The 21,305-nt window shown below is 42.9% G+C and overlaps 1 protein-coding gene across 4 annotated transcripts in view; it reads left to right on the plus strand.

Annotated features, from left to right (window-relative positions):
- The window catches only part of pik3cg (phosphatidylinositol-4,5-bisphosphate 3-kinase, catalytic subunit gamma), a 35,220-nt gene extending 15,953 nt beyond the window's left edge, over nucleotides 1-19,267 (plus strand). For all 4 annotated transcript variants that reach the window (XM_078401143.1, XM_078401144.1, XM_078401146.1 and 1 more), the window contains exons 5-11: nucleotides 399-502; nucleotides 2,635-2,781; nucleotides 4,810-4,900; nucleotides 9,558-9,688; nucleotides 10,927-11,038; nucleotides 16,564-16,721; nucleotides 17,901-19,267. In XM_078401143.1, the coding sequence (XP_078257269.1) occupies nucleotides 399-502; nucleotides 2,635-2,781; nucleotides 4,810-4,900; nucleotides 9,558-9,688; nucleotides 10,927-11,038; nucleotides 16,564-16,721; nucleotides 17,901-18,182 (1,025 nt within the window). In that variant the 3' untranslated portion in view covers nucleotides 18,183-19,267. The remainder of the gene's footprint in view (nucleotides 1-398; nucleotides 503-2,634; nucleotides 2,782-4,809; nucleotides 4,901-9,557; nucleotides 9,689-10,926; nucleotides 11,039-16,563; nucleotides 16,722-17,900) is intronic.
- Nucleotides 19,268-21,305: the final 2,038 nt, after the last annotated feature.

A 21,305-nucleotide genomic window follows, 5' to 3' on the forward strand; every position in this document is an offset into this window, starting at 1 on the left:
GGGTGGGTTGTCAGGAGCGAGAGAGGGGAATACAGGAGGTTGGTTACCTAAAAGTGGAAAATTTAATATTCATACCATTTGGTTGTGGACTGCACAGGCAAAATATGAGGCATTGTTCTTCTGGTTTGCATTATGCCTCATCCTGGCAATGGAGAAGGCCAAGGATGTATAGGTCGGTGTGGGAATAGGATGCAGCCTGGAGCTTGGGATGGTCAACTCTTCCCATTCCAACACCGACACTGAAATATCAACCTGGAATTTTGTGTTCAGGCCTCTGGAGTGGGTGTCTAATGCTGCTAGAATGTTACTGCCTGAAACATAGCTGTGTCAGGACTTGGAAAATCAGAGTTATTTTCATTAAACACAGCAATGCCTAACCGAATTCATTTTATTTACAGCAATCTTACAGTTAAGACAAAAGCTTGAGAAACTCCAATACACCGATTTTCCAGAAGATTTCCGAGTTCCGTACGATCCGGGCCTCCGTGCCGGTACACTTGTGGTAGGCTACATCTTTATATAGGAAAACCTTTCCCAGTTTCCTTACACTCTTAAAAGGATTCTTAAGAATAGATGTTAATCAGAAATATTGATTTACTCAAGACAAATGACAACTTCAGTGGCGAGTAGTTAATTGGAAGAAGCTTCAGTTAGTAACATTGAAGCTGTCACTTTAATGACATTCAGTGACTGACATTTGACGCAGCTCCTTATCCTAATAGCAGACATCTATTTATGACAAACAATCTTGAATCCTACATGAAGATATCAAACCAGAAATTTGTTCACACAATGGCAAAAAACATAAATAGACCAATGCTGTTGAAAATTGAGCTAACTTGGAGCAGAGTAATTTAGTGCCTATGTTACCAGCAGTCAGAAAATTGGTATCCTCATTTCTTTGCTACGTTTTTGTTTTCCTCAACACCTCTCTTCTGGCCAGACTGGTCTGAAAAAAACCTGTTGCTATTTGGTCGTGGAACAACCAAATTGGGGAACCTCATTTCTCCTGAAACTCAATCTGCATTCTTTGTCTTCACCGAGTTCTCAGACCTGTGATTTCCACTGCATTCTCAGGTGTGAGTTATCCATTTTATCTCTGGAAATGAGGGTCATGGTCACTCTCGGCCTCTTAGGCTGGTGCCAATCCCAGGCTGCTGATGTCTGCCACATCTCATGGTTTGCTACTCACTGCCGCATTAAGAATGTCTTCTAGTCTCAATCCTTAAGTGAAGGAAGGTCTTTTAGTCAAGCTGGAAAGGGTACTGTGAAGATTAATGAGGATGTTGCCAGGACTAGAGGGTCTGAGCGATAGGGAGAGGTTGAGCAGGCTGGGACTCTATTCCTTGGAGCACACGAGAATGAGGGGTGATCTTATAGAGGTGTATAAAATCATGAGAGGAATAGATTGGGTAGATGTACAGAGAGTCTCTTGCCCAGAGAAGATCAATCGAGGACCAGTGGATACCGGTTTAAGGTGAAGGGGAAAAGATTTAATAAGAATCTGAGGGGTAACTTTTTCACACAAATGGTAGTGGGTGTATGGAATGGGCCGCCAGAGGACGTAATTGAGGCAGGGACTAATCCCAACGTTTGAGAAACAGTTAGACAGGTACATGGATCGGACAGGTTTGGTGGTATATGGACCAAACGCGGGCAGGTGGGACTAGTGTAGCTGGGATATGTTGGCCAATGTAGGCAAGTTGGGACGAAGGGCCAATTTCCACACTGTATCACTCTATGACCAAGGAGACATCAACTTCTTTCCCTTCAGCCGCCAGGGACAAGTGGAGTGGGAATGGGACATGCAGCCTTCCCTAAAGTGCAGGCTTCCTGTTGTATTTATTCATGTACACACAATGCTAAAGGGTGCCATGATTGATTAATTTATTAAGTTCAACGTAGCTTTAAAATGCCTTTTTTTCTCCCAACCAGCTGGCTGAGATCAGCAAAATTCCGCACTGGCCAGTGTGGTGACAGAGTGCAACAGTTCCCCTGTACACAGAGCCATCAAAAGACATGTTGCAGTCTGAAGATGGGTCCTGAGCTAAACGTCAGCTTCTCCAGAGGTTCTCATGAAAATGTCATGTTCTCCAGAGATTCTGCCTGAGTTACTTCTGCACTTTGTGCCTTTTTTGTTGTTGTAAACCAGCATCTGCAGTTCCTTGTATTTACAATTATTTTCATTGATTTCCAATGTTATCCCAGGTTTAATTGGTTAGTAGTTAATTGGAAGAAGCTACACAGCATTCTGCGACTGATATTTGACCCAACTCCCTATCCTCATTACAGCCATCTACTGCATTGCAAACAATCGAGAACCAACAGATACATCGATTATGGTATAAATATGCAATCTCAACTGTGTGGGAGGAGAATTTTGATAAATCATTTGGTTAGCTGCAGTTATCAATGGACATGTTTAACTTCTGAATCATATATCACTAACGAGGTGTCTCTCGAAGTTCAGAAGAGAAACGCTGTCCTGTTTTAATGCTGGTCTTTTGTGACTTCTTCATGTGACACATTGCACAGCCAGATGAAGTTATACCTGGATTAACTGCCAGAACAAAAGAAATGCATTGTAAAATTTGCCCGAGTACACACTGAAATAATCTATTGTCCAATCTGCAGGTGGACAAGTGCAAAGTCATGCCATCCAAGAAAAAGCCTTTATGGCTGGAGTTCAAGTGTGCTGATCTCACCTCTATATCTAAGGATACTATCAGCATCCTCTTCAAACATGGAGATGACCTGCGGCAGGACATGCTGATCATACAGGTATGTGTGGGAATGCTTGAAGATAATTGTTGCTGCAGTCTTCAGTAAAGCTCAGGCTTCTCACTCTGATGCCTCATGCTACAGGTCAGTATCCTTCACTGTAACATCTTCTTTTACACACAATCACTTGCTGTACTAGACTGCATTCTAATGTCACTGTTCCATCTAACATATTATTTTGCTTCTTTCTTGCAATGTAACTTTCTGCTTCATCATTGCTTTCTCCCACGTTCCAGTCACAATTTCTAATGCTCTCTGCAGTGAGATTCTGCTATGTAACATTCTCTGATGCACTGCTTTTGGTAGCTTTGCTATTTTTCATTGTAACAAGACTCCAAAACACTTATTACATGGAAAGGCTTATTTTTATCACTCTAACTTTAATATTTCCCAGTATAAGCGTGCTAAAATAAGTTTATTCACAAAATGCTGGAGTAACTCAGCAGGTCAGGCAGCATCTCGGGAGAGAAGGAATGGGTGACGTTTCGGGTCGAGACCCTTCTTCAGACTGATGTCGGGGGTGGGACAAAGGAAGGATATAGGTGGAGACAGGAAGATAGAGGGAGATCTGGGAAGGAGGAGGGGAAGGGAGGGACAGAGGAGCTATCTGAAGTTGGAGAAGTCGACGTTCATACCACCGGGCCGCAAACTGCCCAGGCGAAATATGAGGTGCTGCTCCTCCAATTTCCGGCGGGCCTCACTATGGCACTGGAGGAGGCCCATGACAGAGAGGTCAGACTGGGAATGGGAGGGGGAGTTAAAGTGCTGGGCCACCGGGAGATCAGTTGCGTTAATGCGGACCGAGCGCAGGTGTTCAGCGAAGCGATCGCCGAGCCTGCGCTTGGTTTCGCCGATATAAATAAGTTGACATCTAGAGCAGCGGATGCAATAGATGAGGTTGGAGGAGGTGCAGGTGAACCTCTGCTCACCTGGAAAGAATGTTTGGGTCCTTTGATGGAGTTGAGGGGGGAGGTAAAGGGACAGGTGTTGCATCTCGTGCGGTTGCAAGGGAAAGTGCCCGGGGTTAGGGTGGTTTGGGTAGGAAGGGACGAGTGGACCAGGGAGTTGCGGAGGGAACGGTCTCTGCGGAATGCAGAGAGGGGAGGGGATGGGAAGATATGGCCAGTGGTGGGGTCCTGTTGTAGGTGACGGAAATGTTGGTGGATGATATGTTGGATCCGCTGGCTGGTGGGGTGGAAGGTGAGAACGAGGGGGATCCTGTCCTTGTTGCGAGTGGGGGGATGGGGAGCAAGAGCGGAGCTGCGGGATGTAGAAGAGACCCTAGTGAGAGCCTCATCTATAATGGAGGAGGGGAAGCCCCGTTTTCTGAAAAACGAGGACATCTCGGAAGCCCTAGTCTGAAACACCTCATCCAGGGCGCAGATGCGGCATAGACGGAGGAATTGGGAGTAGGGGATAGACTTTTTGCAGGGGACCGGGTGGGAAGAAGTGTAGTCCAGATAGCTGTGCGAGTCGGTGGGCTTGTAATAAATGTCCGTCACTAGTTTTTCTCCTGTGATGGAGATGGTGAGGTCCAGAAACGGGAGGGAGATGTCAGAGATAGTCCAGGTATATTTAAGGGCAGGATGGAAATTGGAGGTGAATAAGTACCCTCCTCGTGGTAACAAGATAATGAAGAAGTACACAGTATTGTCACACAGATAATTCATAGTGTGTTTCTTTGCACTTTTTATACACTAAATCTTTAGTCCAGAATATCTGGCTCTGCTCAGCCACAACAAATTGCTGATAATGATAATACGGAAGGCAAGCAAATAATGCAGAGATAGAGCGGAGCTGGTAACAGTGTTTAGAATGTAGTTCAGTGACACTAAGTAGACATTTGTGTTTCATTGAAGATAGACACAAAATGCTGGAGTAACTCAGTGGAACAGGTAACATCTCTGGATAGAAGGAATGGGTGACGTTTTGGGTTGAGACCCTCGACCCGAAACGTCACCCATTCCTTCTATCCAGAGATGCTGCCTTTTTGTGTTTCATTAATGGTATAATTTCTTTTATCTGTAGATCCTTCTAATCATGGACTCAATCTGGGAGACGGAATCCTTGGATCTTTGCCTTTTGCCCTATGGGTGCATTGCAACAGGGAACAAGATCGGTAAAAATTAAAACACAAACAATGGTTACTTTAAAAAAAAAGAGCTTTTCTTGTCACATGTGTGGAAGTGCAAATACACAGTGAAATCATTTTCTTACAAACCGCCCAGTAGGGTGTTAAATCAAATTCTTTACCTTCAGTCTGAATAATCACACGTGATACTGGATTAGCACATCAGATTTATTCCACCATGGGGTTCTTCCCGAGAAGATCTCCAGACACAACACTAGTGTCTGAAGAGACCTCAACTCAGGGCAGGGGAAGAACAACAACTTCTCCACCATTGTTTACTTTTTTATACAGAAAAAGAGAGGTGTGACAAAAAGAAATCAAGGACCAATTACACATCTAATACAAGGACCAATTACACATCTAATACAATTCCCATGGTTACAGAGAAGACAAAATCATTGATACAGGTCACATGCTCAGAAACCAAACCATTAATATAAGTCACATGTTTAGAGAAACGCATCAATTTACCTAGAGTGGATTCAAAACTTTTCCTACTTTCACACGCACCCAAATAAGGAGTTGTTACTAAGAAAGAAACTTTCTTATCTCTCTAGACGAGCAATCTCGCAGCTGCATGACCTTGCTTTACTGTTTCAATACACAGTACTCGCAGTCAGACAGAGTGGGAGAGGACAATAGCCCATCGCTTCTGTACACTCCTTATCACTCGTAAAGGGACAAACACATTCTGTTCCCAAGGATAACGTTTCTGCCACAAGCATCCATCTTACTGCTTTCCTCTAAAATAAGCATCCATTTTATATTAGCTAAAACAACAAAAGAAACCATCTTTACTACAACAAAATATAATATCTCTAATTGACTATACCAGCTAATAGCATAGATTCTCAAGGGTATTGCCATACATAAGCACATCCCTGATTAGCAAATTGTGCAGAAATAATCTACAGATCCCGCATGCAAGAGGCACCATGTTTTGGCGCCATTTTCAAAGTCCAGTCGCACTCTAATTGTTATGAGCGGTGCCTGCTCCAGGCAAGCCGCAGGCTGCAGCAGGACCTCCTGCTATCACCTTCCTGGATGCCCGGATCGACCTGTGAACCGACGTCCCTCTCCTCGCCCATCCACCTTCTGGTGCCTCCCGCAGCCGACCTCAACGGCATGGCAGGCCTGACCCTGGTTCTCTCTCCCACCGGCCTTGCTTCTCTCCCATTGCATCCATTGGCTTCAGGGTGTAATAATACAATAAATGAATAATCAGTATTACTCCATAATCGTGCAAAACAGAAGTACATAATGCAACCAAACAAAATGTCCACAGTAGATCGTTGCTGAGGTAGAGTTGGGGTTAGGGTGTGCCAAAGGCTGGTGGTTGCTGGGAAGAAGCTATTCTTTAACCTGGAGGTCACGGTTCTTGGGTTACTGTAATTTCTTCCCGATGGCAACAGTGAGATGAGAGTGTGGCCGTCGCGGTGTGGCTCTTTGATTTAGTTGCCTTTTTGAAGCAGCACATCCCTTTGATCCCCTTGATGGGATGCCCACAATGGACCAGCAATATTCACCATTCTGCAGCTTCCTTCATTCCTGAGCATTCGTGTTATCAAAGCAGGCCGTGGCGCAACCAGTCAGTATGCTCTTTTGTCGTACACTCGTAGAAGTTTGATAGGGTATTGGGTGAGATGCTGAATCTCCTTCATCTTCTGTCAACATCCATGAGCTTTTTTTGTGATTGCATCAACGTGCTGAACCCAGGACAGATCTTCAGAGATATGCACGCCTGGGAAGTTGAGGATGTTGGCTCTTTCCACTGCTGTTCAGAGTCATATAGCAGAGGAACAGCCCTTTCAACCCAGCTTGTCCAAGCTGCCCCCATCAACATTAGTTCCATCTGCCTGTGCTTGGCCCAAGCCCTCTAAATGTTTCCTATCCATGTACCAATCCAAATGCCTTTTAAATGTTGTTATAGTTTCTGTCTCAACTACTTCCTCTGGCAGCTCATTCCATGTACCCACCAACCTCTGTGTGAAAAAGTTACCCCTCCAGATTTCCACTAAATCTTTCCTCTTTCACTTTAAATCTGTCCTCTTGTTCCTGATTTCCCCACTCTGGGAAAAGACTGTGCATCTACCCTATCTGTTCCCCTCATTATCTTATCCACCTCTATGAAATCACCCCTCATCCTCCCAAGCTCGACAGAATACAGTCCGAGCCTGCCCAACCTCTCTTTACTTAAACTTTAGAGAAACAGCAAGGAAACAGACCCTTTGGCCCACCAAGTCAGCGGCAATCACCCCATACACTAGCACTACCCCACACACCAGGGACAATTTACAATTTTATCAAAGTCAATTAACCTACAAACCTGTAGGTCTTTGGAGTGTGAGAGGAAACCAGAGCACCCGGAGAAAACTTATTTGGCCACAGGGAGAACATACAAATTGTGTGCAGACAGCACCCATAGTCAGGATCGAACCTGTGTCTCTGACGCTGTAAAGCTCTTGAGTCCTGGCAATATCCTTGTAAATCCTCTCTGCTCTCTTCCAGCATAACAACATATTTCCTATGTGTAGGAATGAACTGCAGATGCTGGTTTAAATCAAAGGTAGACACAAAATGCTGGAGTAACTCAGCATAGGAAAATAACTGCAGATGCTGGTACAAATCGAAGATATCACAAAATGCTGGAGTAACTCAGCAGGTCAGGCAGCATCTCTGGAGAGAAGGAATGGGTGACGTTTCAGTCTGAAGAAGGATCTCGACCCGAAACATTACCCATTCCTTCTCTCCAGAGATGCTGCCTGACCCGCTGAGTTACTCCAGCATTTTGTGTCTAACATCTTTCCTATAACAGGATGACCAAACCTGAACACAATATGCCAACTGTCGCCTCAGAGTGCCTTGTACAGCTGTTACATAACATCCCAACTTATCTATTGAAAACCCTGATTGTTGAAGGCCAATGTATCGAAAGTTTCTTGACCACCTTATGTACCTGTAATGCCAATTTCAAGGAACTATTTGCCAACACTCCTAGATTTCTCTGCTCTACAACACTCCCCAGAGCCCTGCCATTTAATATGAAGGTCCTACCCTGGTTAGACTTTCCAAAATGCAACACCTCACATTTATCTGCATTAAACCATTTCTCTGCCCACTTGCCCAACTTTATCAAAATCCTGCTGTAACCTTTAATAAATATCTTCGCTATCAACAACACTACCCTCTTTAGTTCCTTGTCTTTCACTTCCAGAAATCAGCTCCTTGATCTCGCTAATGAGGAGATCAAGATTGTTGTTCTGGCAGCATTCAATCAAATGACCAATCTCCTTTCTGTGGTCTGATTAGAGTTTAGATATTAGACTTTAGCGATGCAGCACGGAAGCAGGCCCATCCGGCCACTGAGTCCACACTGACCAGCGATCACCCTGTACACTAGTTCTATTCTACACGCTAGCAAACAATGTACAATTTTGTTGCTCAAACCAATGAACCTACAAACTTGTACATCTATGGAATGTGGGAGGAAATCGGAGCAGCCTGAAAAATTCCACGCGGTCACGGGGATAATGTACAAACTCCGTACAGATAGCACCCATAGTTAGGATCGAACCAGGTTCTCTGGTGCTGTAAAGCAGCAACTCTACCGTTGTACCATGTTCATTGTTACTATCTGTTCATCCAACAATGGTGTTGTCATTGGCAAATTGAATGATGGCATTGGAGCTGTGCCTGGCTATATAGTTATGGATATGGAGAGAGTAGAGCTGGGAACTGAATGCACAGCCTTGACGTGCTACTGTATTAAAGGCAATTGAAGCGGAAGTATTATTGCCTATTGATACTGATTGAGGTCTGCTGATGAGGATCCAATTACATAGCATCAAGCAGAGATCCAGTTCCCTGAAATGTAATGATAGGTTTAGAGGGGATGATGGTGTTGAATGCCAAGCTGTGATCGATAAACAACTAACTGCCTGCTGTACGTATTCTTATTGTCAAAGTGGTTTAGTTCAGAGTTGGAGAGCTGGGATCTGCTGTGGCGGTTGACAAATTATAGTTGGCTCAGGTACTTACGAAGGCAAGAGTTGATATGCATCCCAACCAACCTCTCAAAGTACTTCTTCACAATGGACGGGTCTGGAGTCATTGAGGCATGTCACCTTGCTTTTCTTTGGCACCTGTGTTTTGATGCCTTTCGAAAGCGGTGGGGACAATTGGACCTCAGTAGTGAGAGCTTGAAGAAGTCTGCAAAACCTCCAGCCAGTTGGTCGATGCAGGTTTTAAGAACAAGACCGGGTAGATCATCAGGACCAGACAATTTCCCAAGGTTCCCCCTCATGAAGGATCTTCAGTCACACTGAGTCATACTCAGTCACATGGCTCACAATGATCTCTCTGTACTTACAAAGCTCAGTAAACAACCAAAACTTAAAAAAGAAAACTCTGTTGGATTACTGTATATCACTCTTCCAGCTCCGGTTTCATCCTTGTATTAATATAGCCAGATATTAATGGAATGGATGAATAAATCGTCATGCTTAATGGTTAACCCCACAAGGATCTGACAGAGTGAATGTCCAGTGCAGTCAAAGAGCAGCAAACAGCTTTTGAGGGTTTAATTTTGAATAAATAATGCAACATGCAAGGTCACCTACTTGAAATATTTGTTAATTTTCAACAGGAATGATTCAGATTGTAAAAGATGCCACAACTATTGCCAAGATCCAGCAGAGCACAGTCGGTAACACTGGGGCATTCAAGGATGAAGTGTTAAATCACTGGCTGAAAGACAAGTGCCCAATTGAGGACAAGGTAAATGAACCAACTGCTAGATACTGAAGAGAGTATTGGTACAGGATAACTTGGCAGATACTGAGTACGTAAGTACAGGATAAGTTCAATAATCTTAGCCCTGGTCACAACTTCACAATCTCTTTGTGGAGACATTTGACAATCTCACTGTTTTACTGGAGTATTAAAAAGTAATGCAAAGAATCTGAGCCAATTCACAAATATTCAAACGAGAACTCAATTAACTTACATAGTTTTGCCAGCTCAACTACTAGCTACTTTAGGTTCAGGACTAGTTCACAAGCACCATACAATCCCGCATCGCTTAGGGGTTGTGTTCTGAGAAAACCGTCAGTATCGCAATTTTCTGTAACACAAACCCTTGATAAAAATTGACAGAAACTGTTGTTTCTTTTGCATTTTATGTTTATATAGTTATTTTTTGTCCATAAATGTACATTTTCATTCTGCACCTCAATTTATTTGTCAAGGTCTTTAAAAAGAAGTGCTCAGAGAAAGACCCACTCCCGAAAGTGACCCCACAACTAGCAAGTATCATTTGCTGCATTGGACTGCGTGGCAATACTCAGATCCCAAATCTATTCCTTGCACCTTGTTCTGCCAAAGGTCTTTGACTTGAAACATTAACCCTGTTTCTTTCACCACAGATGCTGCCTCACCTGCTGAGCGGTTCCAGCATTTTCTGTTTTTACTTCAGAATATCAGAAGATGCAGTTTTTCTTTTCCATAATACATTTCATATAGTGTAATATTATTTGGAATTCTACGATTTAAACTTTACTTCATCTCACAACTCTTTGTCACAATCTTTGATTCTCTCCACAGTAACATTTTCCTACCTTCCACAACTCTTACTAAAACACTCTCTAAGTCAACCCAAGTCAAATCAAGCGTATTGTCATATGCACAAGCATGGTGAGGTACAGGTGCAATGAAAATCTTGCAGCCGTAAGATGCTGGAATCTGGGGCAAAAAAACAAACTACTGAAGGAACTCTGCACACAAGGCAGAATCTGTGGAAGGAAACGGACAGACCGTGTTTTAGGTTGAGGACCTTTGCTTATACCTAAGACATTACCTAAGACATTACTGAGCCACTATTTTTTTGGCTGAGTTGTGTTGCCTTTTTATTCCTTGCTTGATCATCTCAACTTTATTTCCTCTGCTGCTATTGCGTGTGATGTTTGAAGGACTCTCTAAATAATGCAAACTGAATGAAGTCTTCATTGCCCCTGCAGTTCCAAACTGCCGTGGAAAGGTTTGTTTATTCGTGTGCTGGCTATTGTGTTGCCACCTACATCCTGGGTATAGGAGACAGGCACAATGACAACATCATGATTACAGAGTCAGGTGAGTGTAATGTTTAAGTAATTAAAATGGAGGAACCTTGATCAGCTTGGCCCTTTTTGTCACAATCTCTGATTCTCTCCACAGTAACATTTTCTTATCTTGGCCTGAAGAGCCTTTTTCTGTGTTGTATGACTATGATTCTAACCTTCTTTGCCTCTGTCATGTTACCAACGTTACATTAACTCATGGACCCATGTAAAAACAAAGAAAGACACAAAGTGCTGGAGTAACTCAGCAATCAGGCAGCATCTTCGGAGAACATGGATAGATGACGTTTCGGTTTGGGGCTCCTCTTTGGACATTGTGGTGTGGGGGGTGGTGGGGAGCTAGAAGTGCGCAGGGGCGACAAAGCCTGGAAAGTGATAGGTGAATACAAATGAAGGGGGTCCTCCATTCGCCATTTTAACTCATTTTGATATTTTTCTAATTTGGTATAATGCATTTTGTGTTCATGGTGTAGAAGCTAAATCCATTTTGGACAACAACTGGCAGATATCTACATCCAGTTTCCAAAACTCACCTCGAGCTTCTGACTGTCTTGTGCAAAGTCACTATCCTATTTATACTCTGATCTCGCATTCTTTGGCCTCTTACAATGTTCCAATGAAGTAAGTCTTTTCAGTACTTTGGAGAACTTGAAGAGCCTTTCTTCTTTCCTCTGGGCTGTGGCGTCACAACATTGATTTCTATAATTTTGGACAACCAGCCATTCCTGTTAGTGTCAGAACCAGCCAGTTCTGGCGTAAGAGCAGATAATGCTGTGATGTTTGGCATGATGAAATGCTTTCTACAGAGCATCTGTCGAATTCGGTGAGAGTTGTGCGGACATGCCGAACTTCCTGAGCCTTCTGAGGAAGTAGAGGTGTCGGTGTGCTTGCCATTGCTTTGATATAGCTGGTCCAGAACAAGGTGTCGCTGATATTTACTCCTAGGAACCTGAAGCTTCAACCATCACTACTTCGGCACCATTAATGTATACCTGGATATGTGAACTGCTTTGCTTCCTGAAGTCAATCACTATCTCCTTTGTCTTGCTGACATTGAGAGAAAGATTGTTGTCTTGACAGCAGGTTACAAGGTTCTCAATCTCCTCCCTGTACTCCGTCTCATCACTATTTGATATCCGGCCCACTAGGGTGGCGTCACCCGCAAATTTGTAAATTGAGTTGGATTTGTAATTGGCTGCACAGTCGTGAATGTATAAGGTGTAGAGAAGGGGGCTGAGAATGAATCCTTGTGGAGGACCAGTGTTGAGGCTTATTGTGGTGGATGATTTGTCACCGATCCTCACTGATTGTGGTCGGCTGGTCAGGAAGTCGAGAATCCTGTTGCAGAGTAGAGTGCTGACTCCTAGTTCCATGAGTTTAGAAATGAGCTTAGATGGGATAATGGTATTGAAAGCAGAGCTGTTGTCTATGATTAGAAATCTGACGTAGATGTCTCTCTTATCAGAGTGTTCCAGGGATGAGTGTAGGGCCAGGGTGAAGGCATCAGGACCTGTCGTGGTAGTAGGTAAACTGCAGTGGCTCAAGGTTGCTTGGTAGACTGATTTTAATGTGTTCCATATCAAGCCTCTCAAAGCACTTCATGATGGTGGATATAAAGGCCACTGGACGGTATGCAATCTTGCTTTTCTTCAGCACCAAGATGATAGTGGTCTTCTTGAAGCAGGTGGATATGTCGAAACAGAGTAGGGAGAGATTAAATATATCTGTGAATACTCCAACAAGTTGGTCTGTGCAGTTCCTAAGGACATGCCCAGGGACTCCGTCCTGGCCAGTTGCTTTCCATGGGTTCCAACGCCGATCTAACATCTGCACCAGTGACCCTAGGAAGAGGCACACTTGAGTCTGAAGAGACGGGTGTCATCGCCCCATGGGCCTTCTGCTCAAAGTGAGCATAGAATGCATTAAGTTCATCAGGTTGGGCCGCACTATCACCAGTGATGTTGCATGACCACTTTGCTGACAGTTATAGTTTTACGACCACATTATGAGGGTGTTCAAATAATTATACTGGGACTCAAAAATGTCCCGGTATAGTCTCTTGCCATTCTTGATGGCTTTGCAAAGATCCTAGCAAGCTTTCTTATACTGCTCAGGATCATTTGATTTGTTTCCAACACATCTAGCCTTAACCTGGGAATGTACCTCACGGTTCCTCCATGGTTTCTGGTTGGGAACGCTCGGATTGTCTTTTTCGGTACGCACTTCTCTACCCATTTACTGATGAAGTCAGTCACTACTCAGAGCGGGCCAGTCTGAAGAACAACTTTCCACCACAACCCTCTGCTTCCTACAATGAAGCCAATTTCAGTTGGCAAGCTATCACGAAATCCCTTCTAATCTAACTTTTCATTGCAGCCTACCATGTGGAACTTTATCAAAGGCCTTGCTGAAGTGCATATAGACTACAACTACAGCACTGCCCTCATCAACCTTTCAGGATACTTCTTCAAAAATTTCACGAGATATGATCTCCATGCACAAAACCATGCTGACTATCCCTAATCAACCTTCGTCTTTCCAAATGGATGAAATCCTGATTTTATTACAGTCCTGATTTTAACAGCCTCATATAACTCAATCAGGAATCATATAATTGTTAATTGTCCCTAGTGTGTGTAGGATAGTGTTACTGTGCGGGGATCTCTGGTCAGTGCGGACTCGGTGCGCCCAAGGGCCAGTTTCCGCACTATATCTCTAAACTAAACTAAAAAAGCTTTTCACTCCACCTCGGTACACGTAACAATAATAAATGAATCTACCCGCCTCAATTAACTCCCCTGGCTGTGTATTCCATATACCCACCACCCTCTGAGTGAAAATGTTGCCCCTCAGGTTCTTAATAGGACTCCTGAAATTTCTTCTCCAGCTTCCCACATTGTCTTTGGATATATCTGATCAAGCCTGGGAGATGTATTTACCTTAATATGTCTCGGTACGTCTAGCACTTTTTGAACTGTCCTTAACACATTTCCATTTAACTTTCCCAAGTTCACTAGTCTCCCTGTCTTTCATCACGGTAAAAACAGGAGACATTGAGGACCTTGCCCATCTCCTGCAGCTCCGGACATAGATGACCACTTTGGATTCTGAAGGGCACTGTTTCCTCACTAGTTACCCTTTTCCCTTAATATACATGTAAAATCGCTGGATTCTCCTTAACTTTGTATGTCAGAGCTATCTCATGCCTAATTTTTGCCTTCCTGATTTCCTTAAGTATGTTCCTCAATCTCCTATACTCCTTCAGTGATACACTTCAAGGTTTCAAGGTCAGTTTATTGTCGCATGTACCAATTAAGGTACAGTAAAATTTGAATTACCATACAGCCATACTAAAAAAAAAGCAACAAGACACACAACTATATAAAAGTTAACATAAACATCCACCACAGCGGATTCCCCACATTCTTCACTGTGAGGGAAGGAAATAAAGTCTAACTTTATCTCAGCTGACCTTTTTCCTGACCTTTACTTGACTCATTTACAGTTACTCTTCATTTAGATTATAGACTACCATTTGCTTCATCTTGCCAAGAGTACGACCTCACATTTTCTCATGTTAAATTCCATTTGCCATATTTTGACCCACTCACTCAGCCTATCTATATCTTGTTACAGAGTTCATATTGCAATATACCCTCCCATCTAATTTTATGTCACCATCAAATTTACATATCTTATTCTACCCCGTACTCCAGATCATTAATATGTATAATAACTAATTGAGGGACAAGACTGAGCACATCAGTTACATGCTTCTAGCCTGATTAAGACCAATTTATTCTGCTTCTGTCATCTATCGAATGACTAGTCTTCATTCCTGACTAAAATACTTATCCCAATAATGTGAGCTCTTATCTTGTGCCTTTTATATAGCAGCCTTTTATATAGCACCTTGCCAAATGCATCTGAAAATCCAGATATATCAATAGACAATAGACAATAGGTGCAGGAGGAGGCCATTCGGCCCTTCGAGCCAGCACCACCATTCAATGTGATCATGGCTGATCATTCTCAATCAGTACCCCGTTCCTGCCTTCTCCCCATACCCCCTGACTCTGCTATCCTTAAGAGCTCTATCCAGCTCTCTCTTGAATGCATTCAGAGAATTGGCCTCCACTGCCTTCTGAGGCAGAGAATTCCACAGATTCACAACTCTCTGACTGAAAAAGTTTTTCCTCATCTCAGCTCATATCCTTGTCCTTTCTATTTCTATTAAAGATTGGAATTGAAATTGGAAAGGATTGTACTGGCTTTAATAATTGAATATTACCTCTCCAAATGATTTTTCATTATTCTTGTGGTATAATTGCAGACAAATGCATATAATTAAATACTGTCTGGATGTAATGTGTGACTCAGACTGTAGTGTTCACATTCATAGGTACTAAAGAGCCTTATAATGTCAACAAAGTTAGAGCACTGAAAGCCAAACAATCCGTTTGTTTGATCCCATTTATTCATCACACAACACAATCCCTTCCCTCTCCAGATATTATTCTCTTGATTTTTTTTAAGTGTCCACTTCATCATCTTTCTTAACTTCAGTTAATCACTTGATTATAAAACTCCAGTAATTATTTTAATTTACCTCCATTGCTTTAGGCGTTGTTTTGTAATCCATCCATTACGAAGCATTCGGTGAAGCATAAAACATTTATTAAACCCATGCCAAGTGAGCAGCACACCTGTGCGTTCCTCGCTTCAGCTAACAACTAACCGAACAAGCAACAAACTAACTATTGTGATCAGTCTGAAGAAGGGTCTTGACCAGAAAAGTCACCCATTCCTTCTCTCCTGAGATGCTGCCTGACCTGCTGAGTTACTCCAGCATTTTGTGAATAAATACCTTCGATTTGTACCAGCATCTGCAGTTATTTTCTTAAACTATCTCAGTGACTCCAGTCCTACCTAAATCCTGGACTGGATTACAACGTGGAATGTGTACCATGCATAGGATATGTGGTGAAGGTTATATAGACAGAGATAAATATGATTGATCTGCAGTCGTAGATGTAAAATATATGCTTGAGAGTACAAATATTGTTTGTATAGAATCTCACAGTACTGAAGGAACCCATGCATGCCTGCAACACTCTTTGAAGCAGCGACCAGATTTGTTCCTTTGCTACATTCACAAAATGCTGGAGTAACTCAGCAGGTCAGGCAGCATCTCGGGAGAGAAGGAATGGGTGACGTTTCGGGTCGAGACCCTTCTTGTGAATAAATCGATTTGTACCAGCATCTGCAGTTATTTTCTTATACTACTTGTTCCTTTGCTATACCCATTTGCAATAACTTGGCAAGATTTTCCTTTGCAAGAAATTTTCCTTTCAAGCAGCAGAATTCAGCAAATGAAATAAGTGTTCCATAAAAAGTCACCACATCTCTCATCTGTAGTTCTTGTTTACATGTCTAAGTCGGTGATTTCAATACCAGATTTCCCAGAGACATGAGAAGCAAATGAAATAAATGCATGTTGAAATATGCAAAATAATATTCCCATTTTCTTCCATTCAGGAAATCTTTTCCACATTGATTTTGGTCATATTCTTGGAAACTATAAAAGCTTCTTAGGAATCAATAAGGAGAGAGTTCCCTTTGTTCTGACCCCCGACTTTCTCTACGTGATGGGCACATCTGGCAAAAAGACCAGCCAACACTTCCAGAAGTTTCAGGTGAGTAAAACCAGTGTTGTCCTTAGACAATCAGTATACCTGCAGCCTAAATTATTAGTTAGCAAAACCCTTGCTGAAAGAACCAGATGTCAGGGAACTTGCACCAAAATTTTAAAATTTTTCTCCATGCAAAATGACTATGCAAAATGTCCCAATTTTAAAATTCTCATTAATCTGTTCAAAAGCCTTCACTGCCTCCCTTACTTATCTATGTAACCTCCAGTTGCAAAGACCTTCACCCCGCTTAGAACCTTAGAGCCTCCAACTTTAACCTCATGTGTATCCCAGGTTTTCTGTGCTGGTCATGTATTAAGCTCTCTGGTTCCTATGTTCTGGAATTCTTTTCCTAAATATCTAAAACTCACTCCCCTTACTTGGCATTTTCCTGAGAACCTAGCTCTTGACCAAGGCTTTTGTTAATATCGTTTTAATGATGTTTGTTGTCAAATTTCCACTAGTGTCCCTTGAAATGTTTTCTACGTTAAATTATTTCATAAATGTTTAGAAACTATTTTGGACTTTTACAAAGAGATATATATTCAAAAACTTAATAGGTTGTTCCCTAAATAACACATTCATCACCCAAGTGAGGATTATGTTTGAGAATTCATTCATTGACAACATTTCTGTATTGTTGTGAGATGGGATGGTTACAGATAGTTTAGTTTAGAGATACAGCGCGAAAACAGACCCTTCGACCCACCGAGTCTGTGCTGACCATTGATCCTCGCACACTGACACTATCCTACACTAGGGATAATTTACAATTATACCAAGCCAATTAACCTACAAACTTGGGGTATGGAAGGAAACTGGAGATCTTGGAGCAATCCCACGGAGGTCATGGGGAGAACGTTCAAAATCTGTACCCGTAGTCCCGGGTACCTGTGCTGTAAGGCAGCAACTCTTTCTTTGCGCCACCATGCCACACTTGAACATGATCTGATATTAGGCAAGTACACCAATAATGCATTTGAATCTTTCCAGTCAATTAACTGTAGGATCCTCCAATGTTTTAGGCATATATCTAAGTAAAACATTTATGAAATAATTTAATGTAGAAAACGTTTCAAGGGACACCAGTGGACATTTGACAACAAACATTATTAAAACATTTCATGTTTAATGTAGATTCAAGATAAGGACAAATGTGATTTCTGAATTTATCTCTTCACTCAGGATATCTGTGTCAAGGCCTACCTTGCACTCCGCCACCATACCAATCTGCTGATTATACTCTTCTCCATGATGGTGATGACAGGGATGCCACAACTGACCAGCAAAGAAGACATTGAGTATATTCAAGAGACACTGACTGTGGGCAAGAATGAAGAAGAAGCCATGAAGCACTTTTTGGATCAGATTGATATCTGCCGGGACAAGGGATGGACTGTCCAGTTCAACTGGTTCCTCCACCTTGTACTGGGGATCAAACAGGGGGTTGAAAAACACTCTGCATAGCTTATTGGAAAATGGAAGGAGGGCACATACAATAGAATACACAGTACCCTCAAACAGATGTGTACAGATGTCTCACTAGAGTCCTGCCCAATCCTGCAATTTGTAGTCGGGTTTGGCCGTCTGCTCACTCACTGGAACCTAAATGATCCTGATACGGTCACGAGTGGAATTACACCAAATGCAGAGTTAGATTTGGAAGCTCGAGGTGTTTAAAGTAGATTAAACAGTTGGCCTCCTTAACCAGCCTCAACTGAAACTGCGACCTTCTCCAACTTTTCCTCTCAACCTATTTGCATCACATAAAAAATTGTGTGCAAAATTATTCATGTAAACAACAATATGAAAAGGAGGAAATAGATACAACAGGTAAAAAATTGACAGGAATTAAAAATTGCTGTCACTGGCTCAGGAGAAAATTCACAGGACACTGAAAATAAAATTCATTCACCCAGGAATTCCAGTGAACCAAGTGAGAGCTGTTGCTTCAGAAACAATGTAGTCACATTTCCTGCAACACTCTAAAAGAACTACATCGAGAATGATGTTTCCCAAAAATAGAAATAGATAACGAATGATGGTAAATTCCCATCTGAATTTCTGGAATGATCCGAACGGATCCAGACGTAGGTTCAGTTAGACAAAAAATATATACAACTAGACAAAATGTATACAGTACAACTAAATTTCTTAGCAATTTATTTTAAACTATCTTGTTTATCAGTTACAAATGTGCTGTATTTGAGGAAGCAAAGATAATCTGACTGAGAGTTAATAAATGGATATTTAGATGTCATCTTTGTATTTATTCAGATGCTTCTGGCAAGGCCAGCACTTATTGTTCATGAGAATGGATCAATTGTGGTAGATCATGTGTTTAACCTTTCAGGAATACATCCAGGCAGAGTTCAGAACCCTGGTTTCTACTGTAATTAAAGGGGACAGAGAGGGAGATGGAGAGTTGTAATTCATGCAATGAACATGTGAAAATATAAGGCTAGATTGTATGGCTTGTTAAGCAAAAAATGGATAAGACATGGAACAGATGGAATCAGTGTGAATGGTGTTGAAGTAAATGGTCAAGATGGACTGGATGCTCTGTATTGTGCTGTAATTCCAATTCAGGCATTCTTTGAGTTGCACAAGGCCTACATTCCTAAGCCCATGTTAAAAACATCAATTTTCTACAGTAACTCATTGTATTGCTCTATGTGCACAGTCATAAAATCATATAGCATAGAAATAGGCCCTTCGGCCCAACTTGTCCATGCCGACCAAGATGCCCCATTTGCCTGCATTTGGTCCATATCCCTCTAAACCTTTCCTATCTATGTACTGTCCAAGTATGACAATAAAACACTATTGACTCTTGCCTCAACTACCTCCTCTTCCGTAAACCCACCCACCGCTTTCTGTGAAAACGTTGCCGCTTGGGTTCCTATTAAATCTTTATCCTCTCACGTAAACCTACGTCCTCTGGTTGCATTGGGGCCTAGTTCGGCAACTTGAATGCCCAGGAATGAAGAATGCTGCAGAGAGTGGTAGGCACTGCCTGGTCCTTCGAAGGTTCTGACCTCTCCACTATCAAAGTGATATCGGAAACACTGCCTCAAATGTTGCACCAAAGATGGACACAAAATGCTGGAGTAACTCAGCGGGTCACACAGCATCTCTGGAGTTAAGGAATGGGTTACGTTTCGAGTAGAGACCCTTCTTCAGAGTCTGGGGAGAGGGAGACTAATCTAAGGGAGAGGAGAGGTGGAGATGGAGAAAGGAAAATCTTTCCATATTATAGCAAATGTATAACAATGGAACAAATCAGATTGTTGCTTCAGAGTGGAATTCATTGACACAGAAGGCTGTGTAGGCCAAGTCAATTAATATTTTTAAGGCAGAGATAGATAGATTCTTGATTAGTAAGGGTGTCAGGGGTTATGGGGAGAAGGCAGGAAAATGGGGCTGAGAGGGAAAGATAGATCAGCCATGATAGAATGGCGGAGTGGACGTGATGGGCCGAATGGCCTAATTCCGCTCCCATCACTTAGATAGGAAAGGTTTAGAGGGACATGTTACAGGCATGCTTAGGTTCCTTCTGTACTGTGACATTCTATACAAACAATATCTACTCTAAAGCATATATTTTACATCTATGACCAAAGCAATGAAGGTAAATGGAGGTGTGAAAACGACAGATCAAAGCAGACGCTGCTCAAGGAAATCTAGAATAGTCTGAAGAAGGATCTCGACCCGAAACGTCACCTATTCCTTTTCTCCAGAGTTGCTGTCTGACCCACTGAGTTACTCTCGCTTTGCATGTAAATCTTTGGTTTAAACCAGCATCTGCTGTTCCTTCCTCTACATAGAATGGTTCATTGGCGGCTGAGGAGTTTGGATTGGAGACTACAACTCCTACAATGCCGAGCGAAACACTGCTTGCCAAGCGCCGTGCTAACAAGGCCGCTTCAAACATCCGACTCGCTGTGTGAATCCTCTCCGCTTTGGCCAACTAAAACAGCACCTCCCCCCCCCCCCCCTCAAAATAAACTTCATTCATGACAGAGATTTAAACAGAGCCGTACCGAGCTGGAAGCGGTGCCGCCGGATGGGAGAAGTTTATTAACTTGTCAGGAGGACGCATTCGTGCTTCGCGGGCTGTGTTCGCGTTGCCAGGGGCGACGGTTGGGGCCGGCTCCAGCGTTTCAGTGAGGAGGCGGTGGGCCTGCGGCCTTGTTGCCCACCCGGCCTAACGCGCGGTTGGTTAGCCTGTGATAGTGATGTGACAGTGATGTGATAGTGGTCGTGGTACACACCTAACACTGGTCCGCCGGCCAGCTGGAGTTACGGTCGTCTCTCGGAGGGAGGACCCTCCCTTGGTGTGTGTGCGGCAACATCTCACGAACGGTAAGGCGATCGAGAATAAACATTAGCAGGAGAGGCAGCCAGTGCTTCACAATCTCCACCCCCCTGCCCCTGAGTCCGGAGAGCACGGCGTTGCTGCCATTGCTGGTGTGAAGGAGAATGCCCGCGGCTCTCCCTCGCCGCGGCGGTGGAAGGGGACATGCCCGAGTCTCTGGACTGGAACTCGAACTTAGGCCTTACTTTTCATCCTAACACCAGTTTGTCAGA

This window comes from Rhinoraja longicauda, chromosome 6, assembly GCF_053455715.1.
Source record: "Rhinoraja longicauda isolate Sanriku21f chromosome 6, sRhiLon1.1, whole genome shotgun sequence".
In the NCBI taxonomy this organism is placed as follows: domain Eukaryota; kingdom Metazoa; phylum Chordata; class Chondrichthyes; order Rajiformes; family Arhynchobatidae; genus Rhinoraja; species Rhinoraja longicauda.